The sequence below is a fragment of the Neoarius graeffei genome, chromosome 7, assembly GCF_027579695.1.
Source record: "Neoarius graeffei isolate fNeoGra1 chromosome 7, fNeoGra1.pri, whole genome shotgun sequence".
Lineage (NCBI taxonomy): Eukaryota > Metazoa > Chordata > Actinopteri > Siluriformes > Ariidae > Neoarius > Neoarius graeffei.
The window spans coordinates 31,469,859-31,493,298 of NC_083575.1; the positions used below are offsets into that span (position 1 = coordinate 31,469,859).

The 23,440-nt window shown below is 41.0% G+C and overlaps 1 protein-coding gene across 2 annotated transcripts in view; it reads left to right on the forward strand.

Moving 5' to 3' along the window:
• Positions 1–23,440, forward strand: part of mlh1 (mutL homolog 1, colon cancer, nonpolyposis type 2 (E. coli)) — a 64,234-nt gene that overhangs the window by 22,886 nt on the left and 17,908 nt on the right. For both annotated transcript variants that reach the window (XR_009655024.1, XM_060925507.1), the window contains exons 6-8: positions 15,907–15,998; positions 16,088–16,130; positions 16,221–16,309. Coding sequence is in view for 1 of the 2 variants with exons in the window: in XM_060925507.1 (XP_060781490.1) it covers positions 15,907–15,998; positions 16,088–16,130; positions 16,221–16,309 (224 nt within the window). In the remaining variant the exon portion in view is untranslated. The remainder of the gene's footprint in view (positions 1–15,906; positions 15,999–16,087; positions 16,131–16,220; positions 16,310–23,440) is intronic.

Here is a 23,440-nt window from a genome sequence, read left to right on the forward strand (position 1 = left end):
TATTAAAATGACAATCAAATGAGGATAATACTGATTAGATACATTTCAATAATACTAGCAGCAGTTTAACAATCAAAGCACAACATGGTGATATGAGGTAGGAATATTGTGTGTTTTTTTGCAGGTAAGTGAAAGCATGCGAAAAAGGTGGGGGAGGGGACTGTAGGTGCTCTCTGTGACTGATTAGACAAAGGATTTTTTTTTTTTTTTAAAGATTTTTTTTGGGCTTTTTTCACCTTTATTGGATAGGACAGTGTAGAGACAGGACAGGAAATGAGCGGGAGAGAGAGACAGGGAGGGATCGGGAAACAACCTCAGGTCGGAATCGAACCCGGGTCCCCGGACTTATGGTATGGCGCCTTAGCCACCTGAGCCACGACGCCCCCTAGACAAAGGATTTTAACAAAAGGTGCATAAATAAACATTGGCCCGTACAGGGATCAAACCTGCAATCTTAGCATTATCAGCACCACGCGCTAACCAACCCTTAGTTTATTGAACTCTGAATGTTGAGATGTATATAATAGTGCGTGTTAAGAAAATGTTAGAGAGGGGAAAAATAAAAAGAGAGAGGGCATGCAAAATCTATCCACCAGAGTAAAACTGAGAAATACAATAACATGATCAAACCAAAACTATGTGATTATTGTGCGCACACTTGTTACCTTAGGTTTAAATGGCACTTTTCACATAAACTAATCAAACTAAGACTAATGTTGCCCAAATGCCAGCCTTACTTGGGACCACTCTCGCGTGGCAACATGAAGGAGTTCCTCAGTGATCTTCCGTTTCAGTGCACTTCTTCTGAAAAGTGTGGTGCACAGCTTCAGTTCAGTTTAATGCAGCTCTGCTATGTTGCAAAAATCCTTCCCAGGTGGCATCTCGTGATCCAGAAGGTCCTTGGTCGAACACTCGTTGGCTGAAGACGTGGAGGGAACCACTTGTCTCTAATCTTCCTGATTTGCGTTACTACGGTGTAGTAATAACGGTAGCGGTTTCAAACACCATGAAAGCGAAACAGCGCGACTGAGGTACTTAACAGTGGCCAGAGGTCTGTACACAACACGTGTTCGTTTCTTCGCGTCCGCAGGCCCTAGTGTCTCCTTTTAATACTGACAGAGCATCTGTCAGAGAGAGACCGCTGGGTTTGGGAGGATGGAGAGAGAGACACTTGCTCAGATTGCCCAATTTATGGGCGAGCTTGCGTCATGACCCACAAAGTGGTACACTACCCAATCATGGCGCAGTGAAAGATGAGATGAGGCGGGTATCATCTGGGGCAGGAACTGAGGGAGTTATGGGAAATGTAGTTGTGGAGATGTGCTGTACTTCCATTACCCAGAGGTAACACATAGGGGGGGGAAAAACAATGGGCCCAAGACAGAACTTTGTGGAAAACCAAACTTTACCTTAGTATGCATAGAAAAAAAATCACCATTTGCATCAGCAAACTGATCTGTTAAATAAGACCTGAGCCAGGAGAGGGCTGTTCCCTTGACTCCAACATTTTCTAGTCTATCAAGGAGAATGGTATGATCAGTGGTGTCAAAGGCTGCACTAAGGTCAAGCAAGGAGACAGCCCTGATCAGAGGCTAATAGTAGGTCATTTACTACTTTAACCAGTGCTGTCTCTGTGCTGTTGATGAGGTTTAAATCCTGACTGATACATTTCATGGATGTTATTCCTATGTAGATATGAGCATAAGTGCTGTGCCACAACTTTTTCTAGGATCTTCGAGATAAAGGGGAGTCTTTGATGTTGGTCTATAATTGGACAGCTAACATGGGTTGAGGTCAGGTTTTTTTAATCAGGGGTTTGATAAATGATAGTTTAAAGGATTTGGGTACATAGCCAATTCTAAGTGAAGAACTTTTTTTTTTTTAAAGAAGTTGTTTAATTTCTTCTGGTATTATCTGAAGAGTTGTGTAGGTAAGCGATCTAGTACAGAAGTTGAGGGTTTTGTTGTGGAAATTAGTGAAATTAATTCAATTTCTCTAAGGGGAGTAAAACTTTCTAATTGCTGATCTGATAGTTATATTGTTAGCTAAAGGGTTACTTTAAATTGTGTGGCCTTAAATTACTAGTTTGAATTTTTGTCAGATATTTTCTGTTATGATCCAGCCTGGAACTTCCAGATCCTGATCTGCGCCTTTGTGCTCCACTCTGCATTTTTTCCCCCCTTTTTCACCGTGTTGTTAGCACACCTGCTTCGTGTTTGTCATCAGCCACTCTATATGAACACAGCGAGGAGATTCACTCAGCGCGGATAAATACCCGCCGTAAGTTTTGTCTAGTTCACGCTCTGTTCCTTGACTTTGTTAATGTTTCTTGGATTACGATTTTTGCCTGCCATTTTTGGGACCCCTCGCTGTGACTTTGACTCGGGACTTTGTTTACGTTTTTGGATTACAATTTGGCCTGCCGTTTTTTGGGAGTAGTTGTTGAGACTCTGGCTCAGGACTTTGTTTACATTTTGGATTACGACTTTGCCTGCCGTTTTTTGGGACTTGTTGCTGTCACTCTGATTGGGGACTTTTTTTCCAGCTCCGTTTTTTTTCTCCCTGGGCTTATCAGTCACTCTGCCCTTGTGTCATCTTCCTGGATTTCACTGAGTGGGTTTTGGACTGTGTTGCTGCACCTGCCACTTGCCTGCCCTCCTCACGAGCCCATTCTTCAGGGATGTTTCTGCTCATTTCCTATAGCTGCACATTGCGTCCTATCTGTTTCCGTGACAGAAATTATCCACCAGACGACTGGAGCCGCCATCCCACCTGCACCTCCCGTTCCGTTCCCAGTCGGGAGCGTTGCAGAGAAGAGGACACTGACCCTATTACTTTGAAGGTTTCTGGCAATCATGCTGAGTCAGTTTTGTTCTATGCCATGAATGACTCCCTTGAGTTTTGTTGTCCTTGGTCTTCCCTGGTTACACCTCTACAATCTCCACATTAACTGGAGTGATGGGACCATCCTTTCTTGGAGTATTTGCTGCCTGGCCTCCTGCTTATCATCTGCTCAGACTCCCCTGGCCCCTCTTGTCACCAATCCTGATGAGATTATTGATCTTTCTAATGTGCATCCTGAATATCTGGACCTTTTATTTGGTGTTCAGCAAGGCTCGCGCCAGCTCTGTCCCTCCTCACCAACCCTACGATTGTGCCATAGAACTGTTACCTAGAACCACAACCACACCTCCCAGGGGTCGTATCTACTCTCTTTCCCCCTTAGAGTGGGAGGCCATGGATAAATTTATCTCTGAGTCTCTAGCAGCTGGCATCACTCACCCATCATCCTCTCCAGCTGGAACAGGGTTCTTCTTTTAGGAAAAGAAGTCACTCAGGCCCTGCATTGACTATCGAGGACTTAACGCCATCACTATCAGGAACTGTTACCCTCTATCACTCATGTCCACAGCCTTTGAATTGCTTCAGGGGGCTCAGGTTTTTTTTACCAAGCTGGATCTCTGCAATGCTTACCACCTGGTACGAATAAGAGAAGATGAATGGAAGCTGGCGTCTAACACTCCTACGGGCCACGATGAATATCTGGCTTTTCTGTTTGTATGTGCCTCCTTGCATGCATTCCCAAGTACTTCAGTGGGGGCACAGCTCCCTCCTAGCCAGTCACCCTGGGGCAGCCCGGACCCTTGCTGTCCTCAGGCCATGTTTCTGGTGTCTGACGATGCGGCGAGATGTTAGGACCTTTTGTGGCAGCCTGTGACATCTGCTCCAGGAACAAGACTAGCAAGCAACCTGCTGTCAGACTATTAAGGCCCCTACCTGTACCTCGCTGTCCTTGGTCCCACATTGCGGTGGATTTCATCACTGGCATTCCCAGCTCCAAGGGTAATGCTTGCATCATGACGATCGTTGATCACTTCTCTAAGGCGGCTTACTTCATTCCCCTCTCTAAGCTGCCTTCAGCTAGAGAGATGGTGGGACTGTTTGTCTACTATGCATTTCGGATTCATGGTCTGCCTACAGACGTTGTGTCCGACCAAGGTCCCCAGTTCTCCGCTCATTTCTGGAAAGAATTCTGTAAGCTCTTTGGGGCCACTTCCAGTCTCTCTTTTTGGGTTACCACCTCCAGACTAATGGGCAGACAGAGCACACCAATCAGAAGCTGGAGGTCATTCTACGGTGCTTAATGTCTGATTCATCTTCCTGGAGCCAGGCCCTCCCTTGGATCGAATACGCCCACAACAGCCTTCCCTCATCATCCATCCGGCTGACTCCCTTCCAGTGTTGCCTCAGTTACCAGCTGCCTCTTTTCCCCGAACAGGAGGAGGAGGCATCTGTTCCTTCAGCCCAAGCCTTTGTCCGACGCTGCCGCAGAGTTTGGGCACATGCCAGACGTGACCTATTACACGCCAGTCATGCATACAAAAGGATGGCAGATTGACATCGCAGGCCGGCTCCTGTCTACCGCCTGGGACAAAAGGTCATGCTGTGTACACAGCCAATCTCCCTCTCAGGGTCCCCTCATGTAAGCTGGCCCCTAGATTTGTTGGTCCCTTTCCCATTTCTAAGGTCACTAACCCTACGACTGTTAGTTTGGCATTGCCCAGATCTATGCGGTGACTCCACCCATCTTTTCATTTCTCTCAACTGAGACCCCTGGTCTCCAGCCCCTTAACCCCCTCCCACCCCCACACTTCCAAGACCCTTCCCTCTCCCAGGATCGTCGATGGAAGGGAGGCCTACATAGTCAGGAAACTATTAAAGGTCCATCAGTATCTGGTCGACTGGGAGGGCTGTAGTCCAGAAGAGAGGTGTTGGGTGCTGGTGCGTTTCATCCTTGACCCTGCGCTCATCAGGGATTTCCACCGCAAGAACCCAGGAACCCTGTCTGGGATGCCTAGAGGCGTCCGTAAGGGGGAAGGGGAGTACTGTCACGATCCAGCCCAGAACTTCCAGATCCTGATCTGTGCCTTTTGTGCTCTACTCTGTATTTTTCTCCCCGCGTTGCGTTAGCACACCTGCTTTGTGTTTGTCATCAGCCACTCTATATAAACACACCGAGGAGATTCGCTCAGCGTGGATAAATAAGTTTTGTCTAGTTCACATTCATGTTCTGTTCCTCGACTTTAACGTTTCTTGGATTACGATTTTTGCCTGCCATTTTTGGGACCTCTTGCTGTTACTTTGGCTCGGGACTTAGTTAACCTTTTTGGATTGATTTTGCCTGCCGTTTTTTTGGGACTTGTTGTCACTCTGATTGGGGACTTTATTTTTTCCGGTTCCATTTTGTTCTCCCTGTGCTTATCAGTCACTCTGCCCTCGTGCCATCTTTCTGGATTTCACTGGGTTTTGGACTGTGCTACTGCGCCTGTCGCCTCCCTGCCCTCCTCACGAGCCCGTTACTCAGGGACTCTTCTGCTCATTTCCTGTAGTTGCATATTGGGTCCTATCTGTTTGCGTGACCTCTGGGTCGTGACAGTTTTCAATTTTGTCATTGGAAAAATTCATGAAGTCATTGCTACGACATATTGCAGGTGTGCATGTGTTTGTGATGGTCTTTTTCCTTGATAATTTTACTACAGTATTAAATGAAACTCTTGGATTATTTTTATCATCTTCTACGAGGATGAACCGATGCATTGATCTAGCAGCACTAAGAGCTTTTCTATACTTCAGGAGGCTCTCTTTCCATGCTAATTTGAATACTACCAATTTTGTTTGATGCCATTTACATTTCTAATTTTTGAGTGGTCTGATTTAAGGTGCATGTGTAATCGTTATACCAGGGTGTTTTTTTAGTTTTTTCTCTCTAATCATTTTTCTTTTAAGTGGAGCTATATTATCTAAAGTATAGCAGGCCCTTGACTCTAAACATTCAGTTGCCTGATCAAGTTCTGTTGCATCTGACGGTGATCCAATCCAAGTTGATAACTCTGGGAGACTATTGATGATGATGATGATAATAATAATAATAATAATAATAATAATAATAATAATAATACATTTTATTTATAAGCACCTTTCAAGGTACCCAAGGACACTGAACAGTAAAAAACAAACAATAAAAGCAGAACAATAAAATAACAATAATAAAATAATAAAAAATCAATAATAAGAATAACAACGTTATTAAAAATCAGAGAAAAAGCCAAGCTAAAGAGATGTGTTGATAAAACAGGGAGCCTGTAAATAATAAGTAACAGAATTGACTGGGTAGATTTACATTTTTTGTAGCTACATATGTTGGTGTAAAGAACTTGAAATGCATTGAATTTATAACCAGGTTTTTGTGTTGTGCCTAGATAATCATCATAAATAACTGCAATGCCTCCTCCTCTGCCAGTTAGACGAGGCTGGTGTATAGAACTGTATCCAGAAGGACAAGCTTCATTTAAAGCAACATGCTCCTTTGGTTTAATCCATGTTTCTGTTAAACACAGTACATTATACTCCTGATCAGTAATAAGTTCATTAACAGTTGGCGCTTTAGACATGAGATCTAATATTCAATAGTCCTACCTTTAGCTCAAAGGTGCTGACTGTGCATTCAATATGATTTAATTAGGCTACGTTCACACTGCAGGCTGAAGTGACTCAAATCCGATCTTTTCGCCCATATGTGACCTGTATCCGATCTTTTATTGACAATATGAACGACACAGATCCGATTTTTTTCAAATCCGACCCAGGCCGTTTGGATATGTGGTCCTAATTCCGATTCCTATCCGCTCTTTTCATATGCGACTTCAGTCTGAACCGCCAGGTCGCATTCATCCGACTTACACGTCATCAACAAGCCACAAACGTCACTATTCTGCGCTGAAGTAGGCGGCGGGTCTCTCAAAAAAAGTTACAACAACATGGCGCATAATCACGGGCGCAGATAGAGGGGGGGACTCGTCCCACCCAGATTTAAATTCACCTCGCTCGGTCCCCCCCACTTATAGGGAGGAAAAAACGTCTATGCTGTCTTTCTTTGCATAAGGCAAACCTCACGGAAAAATCAAAAGACTAATTACCATTCGGTTTATTGAGGTGCACGGCAGTGTATACATAGTTGCAACAACTCACATAAAACAAAACAAAGACTGATATTCGGTTGGTTGAGCTGCGCAGACTGCACAGGTTGCGAGCTCGAGCTTGGTTGCTATGGTAACCCACAACAAGTTTGACAGGCATATCGGGGTTGGGGTTGGTTTGCTGGCAGCTTTGTCCCTCCCAGTTTTTTGTCCCTCCCAGTTCAAAAAACGTATCTGCGCCCCTGCGCATGACATCAATGCGAGGGACGCTTCGGGCTGTGAAGGTTCTGAATCTTCTCAATGGAAGGACGCAGAGGTTAGGGAGCCGATTTCCATTTGGGGGGATGCAGCTATTCAAGCTAGATTGGATGGGTCATACCGCAACCGGGCGGTTTTACTTCCGTAAACATTGGCCATGCTCACTGCGTGTGACGTCGTCGTATCCTGCAATGCGCATGCGGAACACTTTTAGGTCGCTTTTCATTCATACTGAGGATCACATACAAGTTGCATATATTTGTTAATGTGAACAACCTCACAAAAAAATAGGAATTGAGCATTAAGCCTTGCAGTGTGAACGTAGCGTTAGATTACTAGAACAAACTCTCTTAGTGTTTCAATACTTTTGTATAACTCTGAGAACAGACGGTCTCAATATAGTGGCATCTGAGTGACTACTCTGGGCAACTAGCAGACGGGTTTTTTTTTTGGGGGGGGGGGGGGGGGGGGCTTGTGGTCTTTGCCGTTCTTTGAGAAAAATGAAAATGCAGAAGAAGGGAAAGAGAAAATACAACAAATAAAAATGGATTTTTTGTAGAAAAGATGAAAAATGTAGATTAAACGCTGAAAGAAAAGAAGACTTGCTGCAAACAATTTGAAAACAGGAAATTTGCCATGTGAGGTAAGATGGAGCACCTGCGTAACACCTCCAGCAACTAAGGAGCAGTGTGAGAAGACTTCCTTAGTTGGAAGAGGGCAGAGGTCATCAATGGATGAAGAAAATGAAGAGAGGAATGTGTTATACAAATATTAGAAAAACAAAGTATCTTGTTTGAATAGTACTTTAGAGCTGCATAGAAGTAGCCTCAGGGTTTTTTGTTTGTTTGTTTATTTGTTTTTTAATATGATATTGAAGAAGGTGTGCTTGTGTGGGTTTTTTTTCCTCCTTTACGTTAAAGGGGATGTGCTATACATGTTTTTCATGCCATACATATTAAATATGAAATAGCTTCACTCTGATTGGCTAATGCCTTTAAAAAGCACTATCAGCCACATCCATGAAATTAGTGGTGTGCAGTTTGCCAAAGATTTCTTTTTAAATGACTCTTTTTATTTAATCATTTGCACTAGTTCACCAGCACGACGGAGTTGTTCTTTTATTCTAATTCAGCTGTTCCCGGTCAACTGCATGCAGTTGGTCGGAAAACTTTATCACTATATAGTGTGCACAACAGTGGGCTCCTAACGGTCAACAAAGAGCATGAAAGCGTGGACTCTAATGAAAATGCCCATTTCAGTTTCTCAAACTGTTCAAAAGTAGCAGTTCACTGAAACAAATCAGACTGCCACCCATTACACTACACGGTTTTCATGTTGCTGTTTTTAGGATGACCTCCAGATGCATGTGTACGTAAACAGTTATTTCTGAAACTATCAACGTTCTATCCATTATCCGTAACCGCTTATCCTATGCAGGGTCACAGGCAAGCTGGAGCCTATCCCAGCTGACTATGGGCGAGAGGTGGGGTACAGCCTGGACAAGTCACCAGGTCATTGCAGGGCTGACACACAAAGACAACCATTCACACCTACGGTCAATTTAGAACCACCAATTAACCTAACCTGCATGTCTTTGGACTGTGGGGGAAATTGGAGCACCCAGAGGAAACCCACACAGACACTGGGAGAACATGCAAACTCCACACAGAAAGGTCCCTGTTGGCCACTGGGCTTGAACCCAGAACTTTGAGCTTTTGATTGTTTGTTTGGAAATTGAGTGTTTTACTTATGGTTTGCAGACTGGCAGTTGACTCCAATGGAGTTGGCACTGCTCCATCTTTCAGTATCAGCTTTGGAGTAAATCCCGTCTGATATGGACCAAAGTTGACAACTGTATTCACTGAAATGTGCTGAGCACAACACAGATGTTGAGCTGAAATTTTCCAAGTTCAGCCAGTCTTTTTTTATTTATTAACTTCTTGTGGAAGAATATCCAGATTTTGTGCATCCTGGAATGGCGCACATGCATTTTCTCCATGACAACTCCGCTTGTTCCTTCTAGGTAGATGGCTTCTCCCCATCTTAATTCAGATTGCTATGAGTGGTCATAATGTTAATGAGGGAAATTTGTATGTCGGAAATATCCACTTTTCTAACTGGTCTGGGGTGAGTTTCCCAAAAGCCTCTTAACGTTAAAAGCATCTTAACGGAGTCACGTGACTGATTCATGGCGGTGCAGACGTGAATTTACTGAGCTCCACTTACCACTCGTTACTTTAATGTTTTCTGGAGGCAAACTATGCTGAACTACGTTAAAACATCGAAATCGGCAGTACCACACACCAGTGATCCCACCAAAGATGCCGAAAGTTCCCCGCAGAAGAAAAGATTCAAGGATTCATCGACTAGCATATCAAGAGCCGAGCTGGAAAGCGCCATCTTAACAGGAGTGAAGCAAGCGCTAGCTGAACAGAGAACGGAGCTAAACACCATTGTCACCACCGCGGTCAAAGCCGCTTTGGATGATGTTCTTCTACCGCAAATATCTGACCTAAGACTTGAATTGAAAAATACCAATGACACTTTAGCTACAACCACAGACCAAATCGAACAGCTTGAGAAATCTGTGAAGCGCGTTCAGTCAAGATGTGATTCTACACAGGCAGTGGCTAGGCAGGACAGGGACCAGGTCACAGCTATGAGGATGGCAATCGACGAGCTACGCAACAAACTGGCTGAAATGGAAGACCGGAGCAGGAGATCTAATCTTCGTCTAGTCGGACTGAGTGAAGGTGCGGAAGGTGACAACTGCATCGCATTCTTAAAGAAAAACCTGGCCAAATGGATCCCTGCTCTCATGGGGCAAGACATCAGGATAGAACGAGCACACCGCGTATACGGCGACAAGTCCGACCGGCCTCGTACAATCATATTCAAACTGCTGGATTACAACGACAGACAAGCCATCCTTAGCGGCACGAGAGCAGTGCCTTCAGTTAAGCATGGCTCGGACACTCTCCGTTTCTTTCCAGACTTCAGTGCTGACACCACCAAGAAGCGAAAGGCTTTCACTGAAGTGAGGAAGAGAATCGAGTCATTTGGGATCGAAACATTCCTCCAATATCCGGCCACCCTGAAGATCACTTACCACGGAAGACAAACACTGTGTCACTCACCAGCTGAAGCAGAGCAGTTCCTCCTCACCAACAACCTCACCTACAGACAGGCTGCCAGCGCTACACCAAGAGGAAAGAGGGGCGCAGCTGTGGACGCCCAGACCTCCGAGATGGATAAAAACGTAGAACTCCAGATGGACACACTCGAACAACCTGCCTTCACCGCAAGCAATGCTACTGAAGTAACATCTGTCTCTCCATCTAGCTAAGTCCGTGAGCTAGCTTAGCATATAGGTATCTGCGTTGACATTGAAAGGCTCTTGATGGTAAGCCGTTTTCTTTTTCTTTCTTGCCCCCCCTTTTTTTTTTTCTAATGATACAGTGCTTTCATTTCGCGTTGTTTGATTCATCATCCTCGCAACGACATTACGACAATGGACTTTTTTTGGCTGGCTTGTAGTAAGCTACAGTAATTTGTTTTATCATTCTGACGAAAAATGCAATATTAAGCCTATTTGCTTTCTTTTTCATTTCTCAACATAATGCCCATGTAACGAGTGGGGTGGGTGTGGGATTGCGCCGCTAGGAGGAGCCATGACTCAATGTTTTCTCTTTTTTTTTTACTGGCCAAAGGGGCTTTTCAAACAGACTCCTTGCGGCTCGTAAAACTTTTGTATATAGTTATGCGTGTTGTTGCTTTTGTTATTTGTTTAGTGTGTCTGGCAGCTGTTAACTTTTTTCTTGTCCGGCTTTGCACGATGTCCGAGGGCAATTTTGTATTACTGTTTCTCAATCCTATGACACTCTAATAGACTAAACCATGTCTAGCTTAAATATTATATCCTGGAATGTGCGCGGTCTTAACACGCCTGTGAAGAGAACGCGATGCTTAGAATTTTTGAACAGAAAATCAGTTTCCATAGCCCTAATTCAAGAATCCCACTTGAAAGAGGCAGATGTAAATCGCTTTCAGAACAAGAATTATAAGTTGTTGGCATACTCTTGTGCTTCCAATAAGACAAAAAGTGTACTGATATTGGCTAAAAGGTCTTTGCAGGTAGCTATAAATTTAGCAGGTGGAGATGACCTTGGTCGTTTTGTCTATGCAGTTATCACAGTACACCACACCAAATACCTACTGTCATCTATTTATGCTCCAAATGACCCCGACCAACATTTTTTTTTAACAATATCATAGAAACGTTACTACAATTCAGTGACCACAATACCATCATAGGGGGGGATTTTAATGCATCCATTCATTTAGGATTAGACCGCTCTTCTAATACACCCAACTCATCTGCCTCTCTGTCCTCTTCTCTCCTAAATACTTTTGTTACAGAAATGAATGTAGTCGACCCATGGCGTATTCAAAATCCCCTTGTGAAAGAATACACTTTTTATTCATCAAGACACAAATCATTTTCCAGAATTGATTATATTTTCGTCAGTACCCCCTTACTTCAGTGCTTCAATTCTATTGACATACTGCCCATCTTGATCTCTGACCACTCTCCCATTATCTGCACTATCACCCCTGTGTCCACAGCTGCCAAACCCTGTAGATGGCGCTTCAATGACTCATTGCTGTATGATAGAATGTTTCAAGATCAATTAAAAACAGGGCTTGTGGAATTCCTGGAACTTAATACAGAGCAATGCCCTAACCCCCAGATGCTGTGGGAAGTTACAAAATGCTTCATACGTGGGTACTGTATTGCCTTTTCTTCAAAAGCTAAAAGACTTAAAAACATACGCTTTATTGACCTGGAAGAAAAAATCAAATCTTTGGAACATGAGCAGGCCCAATCGTTCTCAGATGATGCATGTCAAAAGTTAATGTCCTTGAAACTAGAATATAACCGTCTGTCAATGTCCAAAGCTGAGTTTATTATTCATAGAACTAAACAGAAATATTACTTTCATTCAGATAGAGCTAGTCACCTACTTGCATTGAGGCTGAAAGACTCAGAGTCTAAAGCGAATATAGATCTAATAAGAAATAAAGATGGAAAAATCGACACTGATCCCAGAGCTATTAATAACACCTTCAAAGAATTCTACTCCAAATTGTACTCTTCTGAGGTGGTCCTTGACAAAGATTCATGCAAAAAATTCTTAAAAATCTTGACCTTCCTGTGCTCTCAGCAGAGGATCAAGAAATTCTTGAAAAACCTATAACCCTAGAGGAACTGTATAAGGCAGCCAAGTCACTTAAAAAGGGAAAATCCCCAGGCCCCTATGGCATCCCGCCAGAATTATACCTGGCCGTCTGGGATTTGGTACCGGTAGGTCCTCTCATACTGGGTTCCATGAATTATGCTATAGAACATGGTACCCCTCATCGAGATCAAAACACTGCACTTATTATTTTGTTACAGAAGAAAAATAAAGATCCATTAGATTGCTCTAGTTACCGCCCCATATCTTTAATCAATAGTGATATCAAAATTCTAGCTAAAGCTTTGGTCTCCCATATTGAGCTCATCATGGATAGTCTTATACATTATGACCAAACTGGGTTTCTTAGAGGGCGGCTAGCCTCCGACAATATGCGCCGCCTACTACACATTATCGAACACGCTCACACATATCCCAACACCTGCGCAGTTTTTTCCCTAGACGCGCTCAAGGCTTTCGACAGACTTGAACTTGACTACTTATGGACTGTATTGCATCACTTTGGTTTTGGCCCCAAGTTTATAGGTACTATCCAGACTCTTTACAAAAATCCTACAGCCTCCATTTCAACAGGCACTAAACATTCTGCACCCTTCCCACTTCGAAGAGGATGCCGTCAAGGCTGTCCTCTATCACCTCTCCTTTTTGCTCTGTCATTGGAACCATTAGCACAGGCCCTTAGGCAAAGCCCAGTTATTTCCCCTGTTACATTGTATGGTTCACATCATCACGTATCATTGTATGCAGATGACATAATTTTGTACCTATCCAACCTAAATGTATCTATACCAAGCGTGTTAGAATTATTTAATGAATTTAGTACTATGTCAGTTTACAAAATTAATTGGGATAAATCATCTCTAATGGCCCTTAATACCATCTCACAACACATTAGCCTCCCTACCAACATTGTATTTACTAAATCATTCACTTATCTTGGAATTAAAATAACGGATTCTTTGCCAAAGATCATCCATATGAACTGCAGTGAGATGAGTCAGAACATAAAACTTGATCTGCAGCGATGGACTAATCTTAAAATCTCAATGCAAGCTAGAATCAGTACAGTCAAAATGAATGTTCTACCAAGACTTAACTTTTTGTCTTTTATGATCCCATGCATACCGCCTCCAAAATATTTTGAAGATTTGAACTCAGCAGTATCTAAATTCATCTGGAGTGGCAAACAACCTAGGTTGCGTTTTTCAGTCTTGCAACGCATAAAATTAGATGGGGGGCTTGCACTTCCTAATTTTAAACTTTATTTCTGGGCATTTCAAATCAGAGCTATGCGCACTTGGGCAGACCCTGAAAGTGCAGTACCATGGAGAAGTATAGAATCTGCTCTAGTGCATCCCCACAGGCTCCAAGATTTACCTTTCACAGGGGTTGGGCATCGCAAATCTTATACTAAATTGGGTAGTATTGTTTCATCAACATTAGCTGCCTGGAATAGTGCTGAAAAAGCATCGGGTCTCTCAAAGAAATTATTTACACAATCACCGCTATGGAATAACTTCAACTTCCTGTCAGATCATAAACCTTTTGTTTATCCTCTGTGGTCATCCAGGGGTGTTTTCACGTTTTCTAATTTATTTGATGCAAATGGTTTGCGCACATTCCAGGATATCCAACAAGAATATAATTTACCAGGATTCTCATTCTTCTTGTACCTCAGGTTGCGTTCAGCCATGAAAGCTTATGGTGTCCCATGGAACTCAGCTTTAAATGACCACCCAATGTTTTGTTGGATTAATCCCATTAAGTGTTCAAGGGGTGCAGTCACTAGAATTTATAATTTTTTACTCACTAGCGTTCAAAAACCTATAGATTCTATCAAAATGGGACCTGGAACTTTCTTGGTTGGGATTCAAACCGGATTGGGAAACAGTGTGGTCAAATCTTTGCCTCACTTCTAAAAAATCTTAGTCATGTACTTATCCATTTTAAGACTATCCACCGTTTCTATCATACACCCTATAAACGATATCTCATGAAACATGTAACCCATCCTCACTGCAGCATCTGTAACACAGGAACTACTGGTACATTTCTACACATGTTCTGGGACTGTCCAGTTATTCAACGCTTTTGGAACTATGTCATCCGTGTGTTACGTGATCTCACAGGACTGGACTTTGACTTGGACCCTTGCTTACTTTTGCTTAATGATGATTCAATGTATGATTTTTCTCTGTGTGAAAAAAGAGTGTTGATGTCAGGGTTCACTGCTGCTAAGAAGACTATACTGCAGCAATGGATACACCCAGACACAAATCTTAGAAAATTTTGGATAGCTTCTTATTACTATATAGTTTGTTTGGAAGGTACAACTGCAAAGATTAACAAGGCAAAGGAAACCACTGTAAACACTTGGATGAGCATAGCTACTGCCCTTAACGACCTTCTATGAATACCTCTATCTCTTTGTGTTTGCTGCCAGCACAAGTTAAGTGTTCTGTATTTTTAATTTAATTTTATTTTATTTAGTGCTTTATCCTGAAAGTATCCGTCTTGGGTTTGTATGTATGTTTTAAAGAATATAATAAAAAGATGATCACAAAAAAAAAGCATCTTAACTAGGAGAGAGGGCATTCATTATGCTGCTTGGTCTACCATTTAACAATGATGTGCTGCGATGCTTTTCGGAAAGTCATTACAGACTAGGAAGGTAACAATCTGCTTTGAAAAGCTCAGTATGTCCCCAAGTCACATTGACACATTTCAAAAACAACAAAAATGTTCCACTTTGATATAATCTATAATATATACGTGATGGAGAGGATCACATTTAGGCTAAGACATCAAAGTGATATTTTTGAAGAAAATTGGTCAAAATGGCTCTCTTGTGTGTCAGGTGTAAGACCTGATTTTGTATAATTGGCATACCATTAGTAAGGTCATATCCTCCAAATTTAAAAGGTTTTTTCCCCTTTCCCAAGTGCAGAATCTGTTTTTTCGGTTTAGATGTAAGTGCCCATGCAAAAACAAAGATGTGGTATATAAAAACAGTAAGGGTGTGGGTACATGTGTGTATGCGGTATTTGTTGATTCTGTTGTCTTATTTAACACTTAGATCCTCCCCATGTTATGTGTTTTGTGCCCAGTTGGCGCATGTATGTTGTTTTGTACTAAAAGAAAAACAAATAAAAAGTAAATTACAAAAAAATAATTTTCCACAGCGTATCTGCTTTAAGATGTAAATAAAGCAAAAGCCATTGAGATTTCACAACTTCTGTTATGGTAGTTTTAATAAGGTTTTGGTTGTGTAAATCATCTAGGGTCATTGTGCTTTGCATTTAAATGTACTTTAACTAATGTGACCAGCTATTATTTGACACCTGTTTATTTGCAGGATGTCTGTTCACAATAAATATGATAAGTATATGAATAATGATTGGTACTGCTCATAGGTAGAAGACCTGTTCTATAATGTACAAACCCGAAGGAAAGCCCTCAGAAGCCCCAGTGAAGAATATTCCAGGATTGTGGAAGTAGTGAGTAGGTCTGTCCATTTTGATGCATTATTTCACAAATTGAATCAACAGGAATATATAAATGCATCTATAAGCTTTATAATTTCAATCCTTACAGATATGCCATTCACAATTCTGGGAAAAGCTTTACTGTCAAAAAGGTAAAAATGTCCTTTGTTGAGAATATTCATCATTTGTATATTTGTGTAACCTGTTGAGTAGTTAAAAAAAAATCTCTTGTATTGTTTCAGCAAGGAGAGATGGTGGCTGATGTGAAGACTTTTGCCAATGCCTCTGTTTTGGACAACATTCGTTTGGTGTTTGGAGTAGCACTAAGCAGGTATTAAAATAGTAAAAGGACTTTAATTATTTAAGCGATGGACTTATGATCACGTTTGCTCATGTCTGAGTGCTGGCATGGGCTGTGAAAATGGCATTGTTTAGTCCAAAAGGTTATAGTCAAATTTCTTATCTCTGCTTGAAAGAAAGAAAGAAAGCACAACTTTATTCATCACACACTTGTGAAATTTCCTCTCTGCATTTAACCCATCTGAAGCAGTGAACACACACATGCATACGTGAGCAATGAGCACACACACATACCTAGAGCAGTGGGCAGCCGTGCTAACAGCGCCCGGGGAGCAATTGGGAGTTACGTGCCTCGCTCAAGGGCACCTCAGCCCAAGGCCGTCCCATATTAACCTAACCGCATGTCTTTGAACTGTGGGGGAAACCGGAGCACCCGGAGGAAACCCACGCAGACACGGGGAGAACATGCAAACTCCACACAGAGGCCCTCGCCGGCCGCTGGGTTCGAACCTGGAACCTTCTTGCTGTGAGGCAACCGTGCTAACCACTACAAATAATTTGTAATATTTAGAGCCCTCCAGATTTTCACAAAAATGAAGATCTTGGAATAAAAAAAACCCAATGTGGTTGTTTCTCTCTGAAACTAGTGCCAGAATAATCTCTGCTGACATCAAGTTGAAGCCAAGCTTGTGCAGGTGGTGGAGAGCAACTGCAAATCCTGACTTTGAAAACTGCTGCCACTTTGCTCATGTGTGCCAGTTGTATAGAAACAAGTTTGACAAAAAAAATTCTAATAGTATGCATGACACCAAGCGAAGTGACTACTGTGCTGTGAAGGACTGTGTTTCACTGATCACACCTACTGATGAGCCTTTTCCTTCTTGCAGGGTGAAGCTAATTTCAGGTAGTGGGGGGGGGAATGGAATCTTTTGGATTATATCAGTTTTTCCAATGATAGCTTAAAAATGTAAATGAAGACTTCCGGGTGGGACGGTAGAGCAGCATGGACGTGTAAGACAGGAGCTCCCTCAGGCCAACATATTAAACTCCGCTAAAACCCGAGATAAACGACGGCAACTTTGAAACTGAGAATATGAGCGGAGTACCAACAAGAACAAAGAATAAAAAGAACCCAGACATCCAAGGTAAAGAAATAAATAGATCGATTAACGAGAGCAAGCTAACACCGGAAGCTGGCATGGCCTCGTTTCAAAGCAGCCTGGACGGCATTAGCAAGCAAATTCAAGCCCTGCAAAACGAAATGAAGACGGACCTAAAAGCATTCAAAGACGAAATTACAGTGCAAATGAGAAACGAACTGACAGAACTTAAGGGAGACATTGATCAAAAGTTTGCAAAAATGACCACGGATATTGGTGAACATGATGAGAAGATAAGCGCTGCTCTGACACGCACAGAAGAACTCGAGTCTTGGAGTTATGAAGCAAACGGTGCACTGCAGGACATAATGCAAGAGCAGAAAATGATCATGGTTAAACTAGACAACTTGGAATCGAGGTCCCATTGGAATAATTTACGGGTGTATGGCATACAAGAGGAGGCAGAGTCTGAGAGTGACTCGGTGGCACAGTTTATGGATAAGTGGCTCTGTGAGGAATTTTCCATAAACTCGGACCTTCAGATTCAGCGCGCTCACCGAGCCTTGGCTCCAAAGCCAAAAACGGACCAGCCTCCCAGATCGATTGTCATCAACTTCCATCAGTTTACTGTAAAGGAGATGATATTAAAAAAAGCTTGGGAGAAGAAAACAATCACCCTCGGAAGAAACAGGGTTTACTTCAATCACGATTACTCAGAGAGGACACTGAAACACCGTAAAGCGTACTCCAACATCAAGAAGATTTTAAAGAGAGAAGGCATCCGCTTTCAGACACCTCTCAACAAGATGCGCATCCACTGGTCCAGCGGCGTGAAAACCTACGGCAGTGCAGAGGAGGCAACTAGAGACCTGCGGGAGAGAGGATACGATGTTGATAACGCGGGGACCAACACCGGAGAAACCATAATCGTTGAGAGACTCCAATCGACCGGAACCGCGACATGGAGACGCACCAGGGAGGCTAGCAGATGCGCACGTGAAAAACTTCGTGATTTTCGTCTGAGGGGAAACAACGCTGGATAAGTAGCTCTCACTAAATCTGAGTTAAAATGAACAAGAAAATGATATAATTTGCTAAGGGTAGGTGAAGTTAAATGTAGTTTGCTTTGATGGGTTATAGATAAACGGACTGTTGGCTTAAGTAGGACTGAAACGCAGCTGCAGGGACTGGTACGAGTATATTAATCCTATATGGGTTGAATCTCATTACTGGATGGGGGCCCTTTCTCTGTGTGAGGCTTTCCCCCTCAAAACAAAAAGAGTGTCAGCAGAAGTGGAGGGTTGTTGACATCTCTTTATGGAGGTCCTTTTTTTATATATAGTTCAAATAAGCACTAAACAGTTTTGGAGAGTGTTGCTTGTTCCTAAATGTTTAACTGTAAGCTTGTGGATGAATCTCTACAAAGTTAACACAACTAAGATGGTTTATGGATACCAATCAAGAAGAAATTAATGTGCTTTCTTTGAATGTCAACGGCTTAGGAAACCCAGTCAAAAGAGCTAAAATAATGACCAAACTTAAAAAAAGAAAAGACACAGATAAATTTCCTACAAGAAACTCATTTATCAAAAGCAGAACATGAGAAATTAAAGAGATTTGGTTTCAAAAACACCTTTTATAGTTCACACTCCAGTGGTCGGAAAAGAGGAGTAGCAATACTGATGCCTAATACAACCAAATTTGAATGCCAAAAGGAAATAGACAAAGAGGGAACTTGTATTATTGTAAAAGGGATGATGGGCCAAACAGTGATAACGTTGGTGAACATATATGCCCCACCTGAGAGTAATAAGGAATTTTTCAAGTCACTATTTGACACCATTGCATTGGAAGCAGAGGGCATATGTATATGTGGGGGAGACCTTAATGTTTTAATGGATTATGACATGGATACATCTAGTTTTAAGAGAAATAAGAAATCTATCACAAAACTGGTCAGGAATACTTGGGAGGAGATGGGCTTTTTTGATGTGTGGAGAGATCTACATCCATTGCAGAGAGTTTTTAGTCATTACTCAACACACTCGGTGTACTCTAGAATTGACTACGTTTTTATGCAAAAGGAAAATAGAGATAACATAAAAGACTGTTGGATTGGAGTGGCAGATGTATCTGATCATAGTGCCATCTATCTGAAGATGCACTTAAAATGTAGACGGAAAGATACAATATGGAGATTGAACGTGGGGATATTAAATAATAAATCAGTAGTGGAGCAAATTAAGGCAGATATACGGACTTACCTGGAGGAAAACAATAATGGGGAAACAGATCCAGCTATATTGTGGGACGCTTTAAAAGCAGTGATGCGGGGAAAATTGATCGCAATTACAAGCAATCTCAAAAGAGAAAGAATAAAGCAATATAAAATCTATATAGCAGAATTGAGACATTTGGAACAAACATAAGGGGAGAGGCAAAGTTGAACCAAAAATCAAACAACGAATGAGCGAGGTGAGAAAGGAAATTAATAACCTACTCCAGTGTGAAACAGAAACAAAAGCAAGATATTTAAAGCAAAACTATTATGAATCAGGTCCCAAAGCTATGAAATTGTTAGCGAGACGTTTACGGAAACAACAGGCAGAAACTACAGTCAATAAAATACGCGACCCAAAAACAAACCAGCCCAAATTTGAACCAGTAGAAATTGAAAATATTTTTAGAGATTATTACAAAGAACTTTACACTGAGTCATCGGCTTTAGATCAGAATGATATAAAGACTTTCATCGACTCTCTGGACCTACCTTCAATAGGCACTAAACAAAATGAACACATTACAGCAAAGATAATAGATGAAATCCGGAAAACAATACAAAAATTAAAATCAAATAAGGCACCTGGTAGTGATGGATTTCCCTCTGAGTGGTATAAAAAATTCAGTGAGAAACTATTACCAGTGCTCCACACTACTTTTAATTGGATTATGACTAATGACAGAATACTCCCCTCCTGGTCGGAAGCAATTATTACTGCGCTCCCCAAACCCTTTAAAGACAAAGAATATTGCCAAAATTATAGGCCGATTTCAGTACTAAACGTCGACTACAAAATGTACACCTCAATTATATCAACTAGACTCCAATCATTTGTACCAGACTTAATAGATGAGGATCAAAGTGGGTTTGTTAGGAATAGACAAACACAAGATAATATTAGAACATTGCATATTATACATAAGATACATAAAGACAACATACAAGCAGCTTTGATCAGCTTAGATGCAGAAAAAGCTTTTGATAGAGTCAGTTGGGAATTTTTATATTTAACTTTGGGAAAATTTTGATTCAACATGAAGTCAATTCAATGCATCAAGTCTATATACGTATAACAAACCTACAGCTAGAGTAAAGGTCAATGGCTCTCTGTCAGAAAGATTTGTTTTGGAGAGAGGTACCAGACAGGGATGCTGTCTTAGCCCCACACTGTTTGCCCTATACATTGAGCCATTGGCCCAGATGATCAGACAAGACAGGTCAATAAAAGGTATAGAAATTAATAAAGAAGAGCACGTAATAAGCTTGTTCGCGGATGACATTGATTTATTTAAAAAACCCAGGGAATTCATTTAAGCAGCTTGCACAAACTCTTGACAAATTTGGTTTTTATTCAGGGTGTAAAGTAAATATATTGAAAACTCAAATCCTCATGTTTAACTGTTCATCAAACCAAGAACTTAGGGAATGGCAGATAAACTGGGAAGCAAAATCAATTAAATACTTCGGCATAAACATAACTAAAGATCTTTCCAAATTATATAGTAGTAACTATGAACACATTTAACAAAAACATAAGGGCAGATATTGACAGATGGTTCACTTACCCACTGGGATTAAATGACAGGTTAAATGTGGTAAAAATGAACATCCTACCACGTCTGCTATATTTGTTCCTATCTTTGCCTGTAGATATGTCTAAAGACCAATTTATTAAATGGGATAAGTGCACATCAAGATTTGTATGGGGAGGTAAACGGCCCAGAGTACGCTACACCACACTACAATTATCTAAAGACAGAGGGGGAATGGCACTCCCAAATCTAAAAAAATATTTTCTTTCCGCACAACTGCGTCAACTAATTTACTGGTGTGATGAGGTATATGTAGCTAGATGGAAAGATATTGAAATGTCTGCATTTAAATACCCGATTCAAATAAGTATTGGTGAAACAGAAATCCCCACTTATATTAAAGATGAGCATAATTTTAACCCAGTGATATCCTCTACTTTAGATATGTGGTATTCCACAGTGAAACAATTAAAAATAGGGAAGGAAATTGGACTATTAAAATGGATTGCATTTGATGACAAATTTGCACCAGGGAAATATGATGTTAGATTTAAATATTGGGCAGAAAAATGAATTACAGCTATATGTACAGCTATATGTACAACTATTAAAAGAGGTGAAATGAAAAGCTTTCAAGAACTAAAGAATACACATGATCTAACGAATCAGGACTTGTTTAGATATCTACAAATGAGGGATTATTATATCAAAAGTATTAAAACAGCTGAGGATAAAATACATCCCATCATAAAGCTACTTGTACAAGCTTGTAGCCAATCTATTCCAAAGGCTGTGGCGGTTCTGTATGAATGTTTGTTGGCTTCTAGAATAGATTCAACATTATATGTTAAAGTCAAATGGGAAAGAGAGCTGGGTGAGGAGAGTCCAGAGGGGATATGGTATGATATGTGGAAAACACATCAAATTACAACACAATCTTTGAAATGGAGGGAATTCAGTTGGAAGAATCTAATTCGGTACTTTATTACACCTAAAATTAGAAGTAAACAGATAAATGTTCAACAGCCATGTTGGAGATTATGCAACCACATGGATCCAGATCATACACACACTTTTTGGAATTGCACAAAAATACAACCCTTCTGGGGGAATATTCACTCAGTTCTCTGTGATGTTTTGGGATATATGATACCTAAATCCTGTCTTGTTTTGTACCTGGGTCATTTGGAGGGCACGGTGCATGAAAGTGACCAATATTTGGTCAGGATTCTTCTGGTGGCTGGGAAGAAGACTATTACTAAGAATTGGCTTAAGTCTGACACTCCAAGTTACAAACGGTGGATGACGATCATAGATGATATATTGGTGATGGAGCATCTCACATATAAGTTGAAAATGAGAGAAGATGTTTATATAAAAAGATGTGGGAAATGGTTGACATATATAAGGGAAGACATGATTAATCAGATGTCAGTAGCATTTACTAATACAATCTCACACAGGCTCTGTTTTTGTTTGTTTGTTTGAGTGATTCCACGCTTATGGGTACTGAAATGGGGACATGAACTTATTCACCTAAAACCATTTCTTTTTTTACCATCAGGTCACAAAACATGTAATCTTTAATGAATGATATGTTAAAAGATAACTTTAATTTTCTGAGATGTAATAAAAACATTTATATGCCAGAGTCAAGCCTATGAGTTCCAAAATGATGTCTGTTACATTACTTCTGTTACGATTGTCCAGCTCGCGTCTGTTACAAATTAATTACAATCTAGCTATATACCATGTTAATCTTATTGAAAGAATGTGTATGTTTATTCTACTACACATGTTTATTAATTATATTTGCTAAAACATCACCTTCCTATGTTTCAAAAAGTAATTCTACATTGTTAAAATTGAGAATCTATATGTCCACAACACTTCTGTTACGTTCTGACTTTGGCATATAAATATGTTTTTATTACATCTCAGAAAATTAAAGTTATCTTTTAACATATCATTCATTAAAGATTACATGTTTTGTGACCTGATGGTAAAAAAAAGAAATGGTTTTAGGTGAATTTTTAAAAATAAGTTCATGTCCCCATTTCAGTACCCATAAGCGTGGAATCACTCTTATAGCTTTTGTTATTGTCTTTTGTTTTTTTCCAATACTATTGAGGAGATTGTCTTGTATTGACAACTATGAAAACTAAATAAAGATTGATAAAAAAATGTAAATGAAAAGTGGAGTTGAAATGAAATGATTTACGGGTCTAGAATCTTATTTACATGTACTA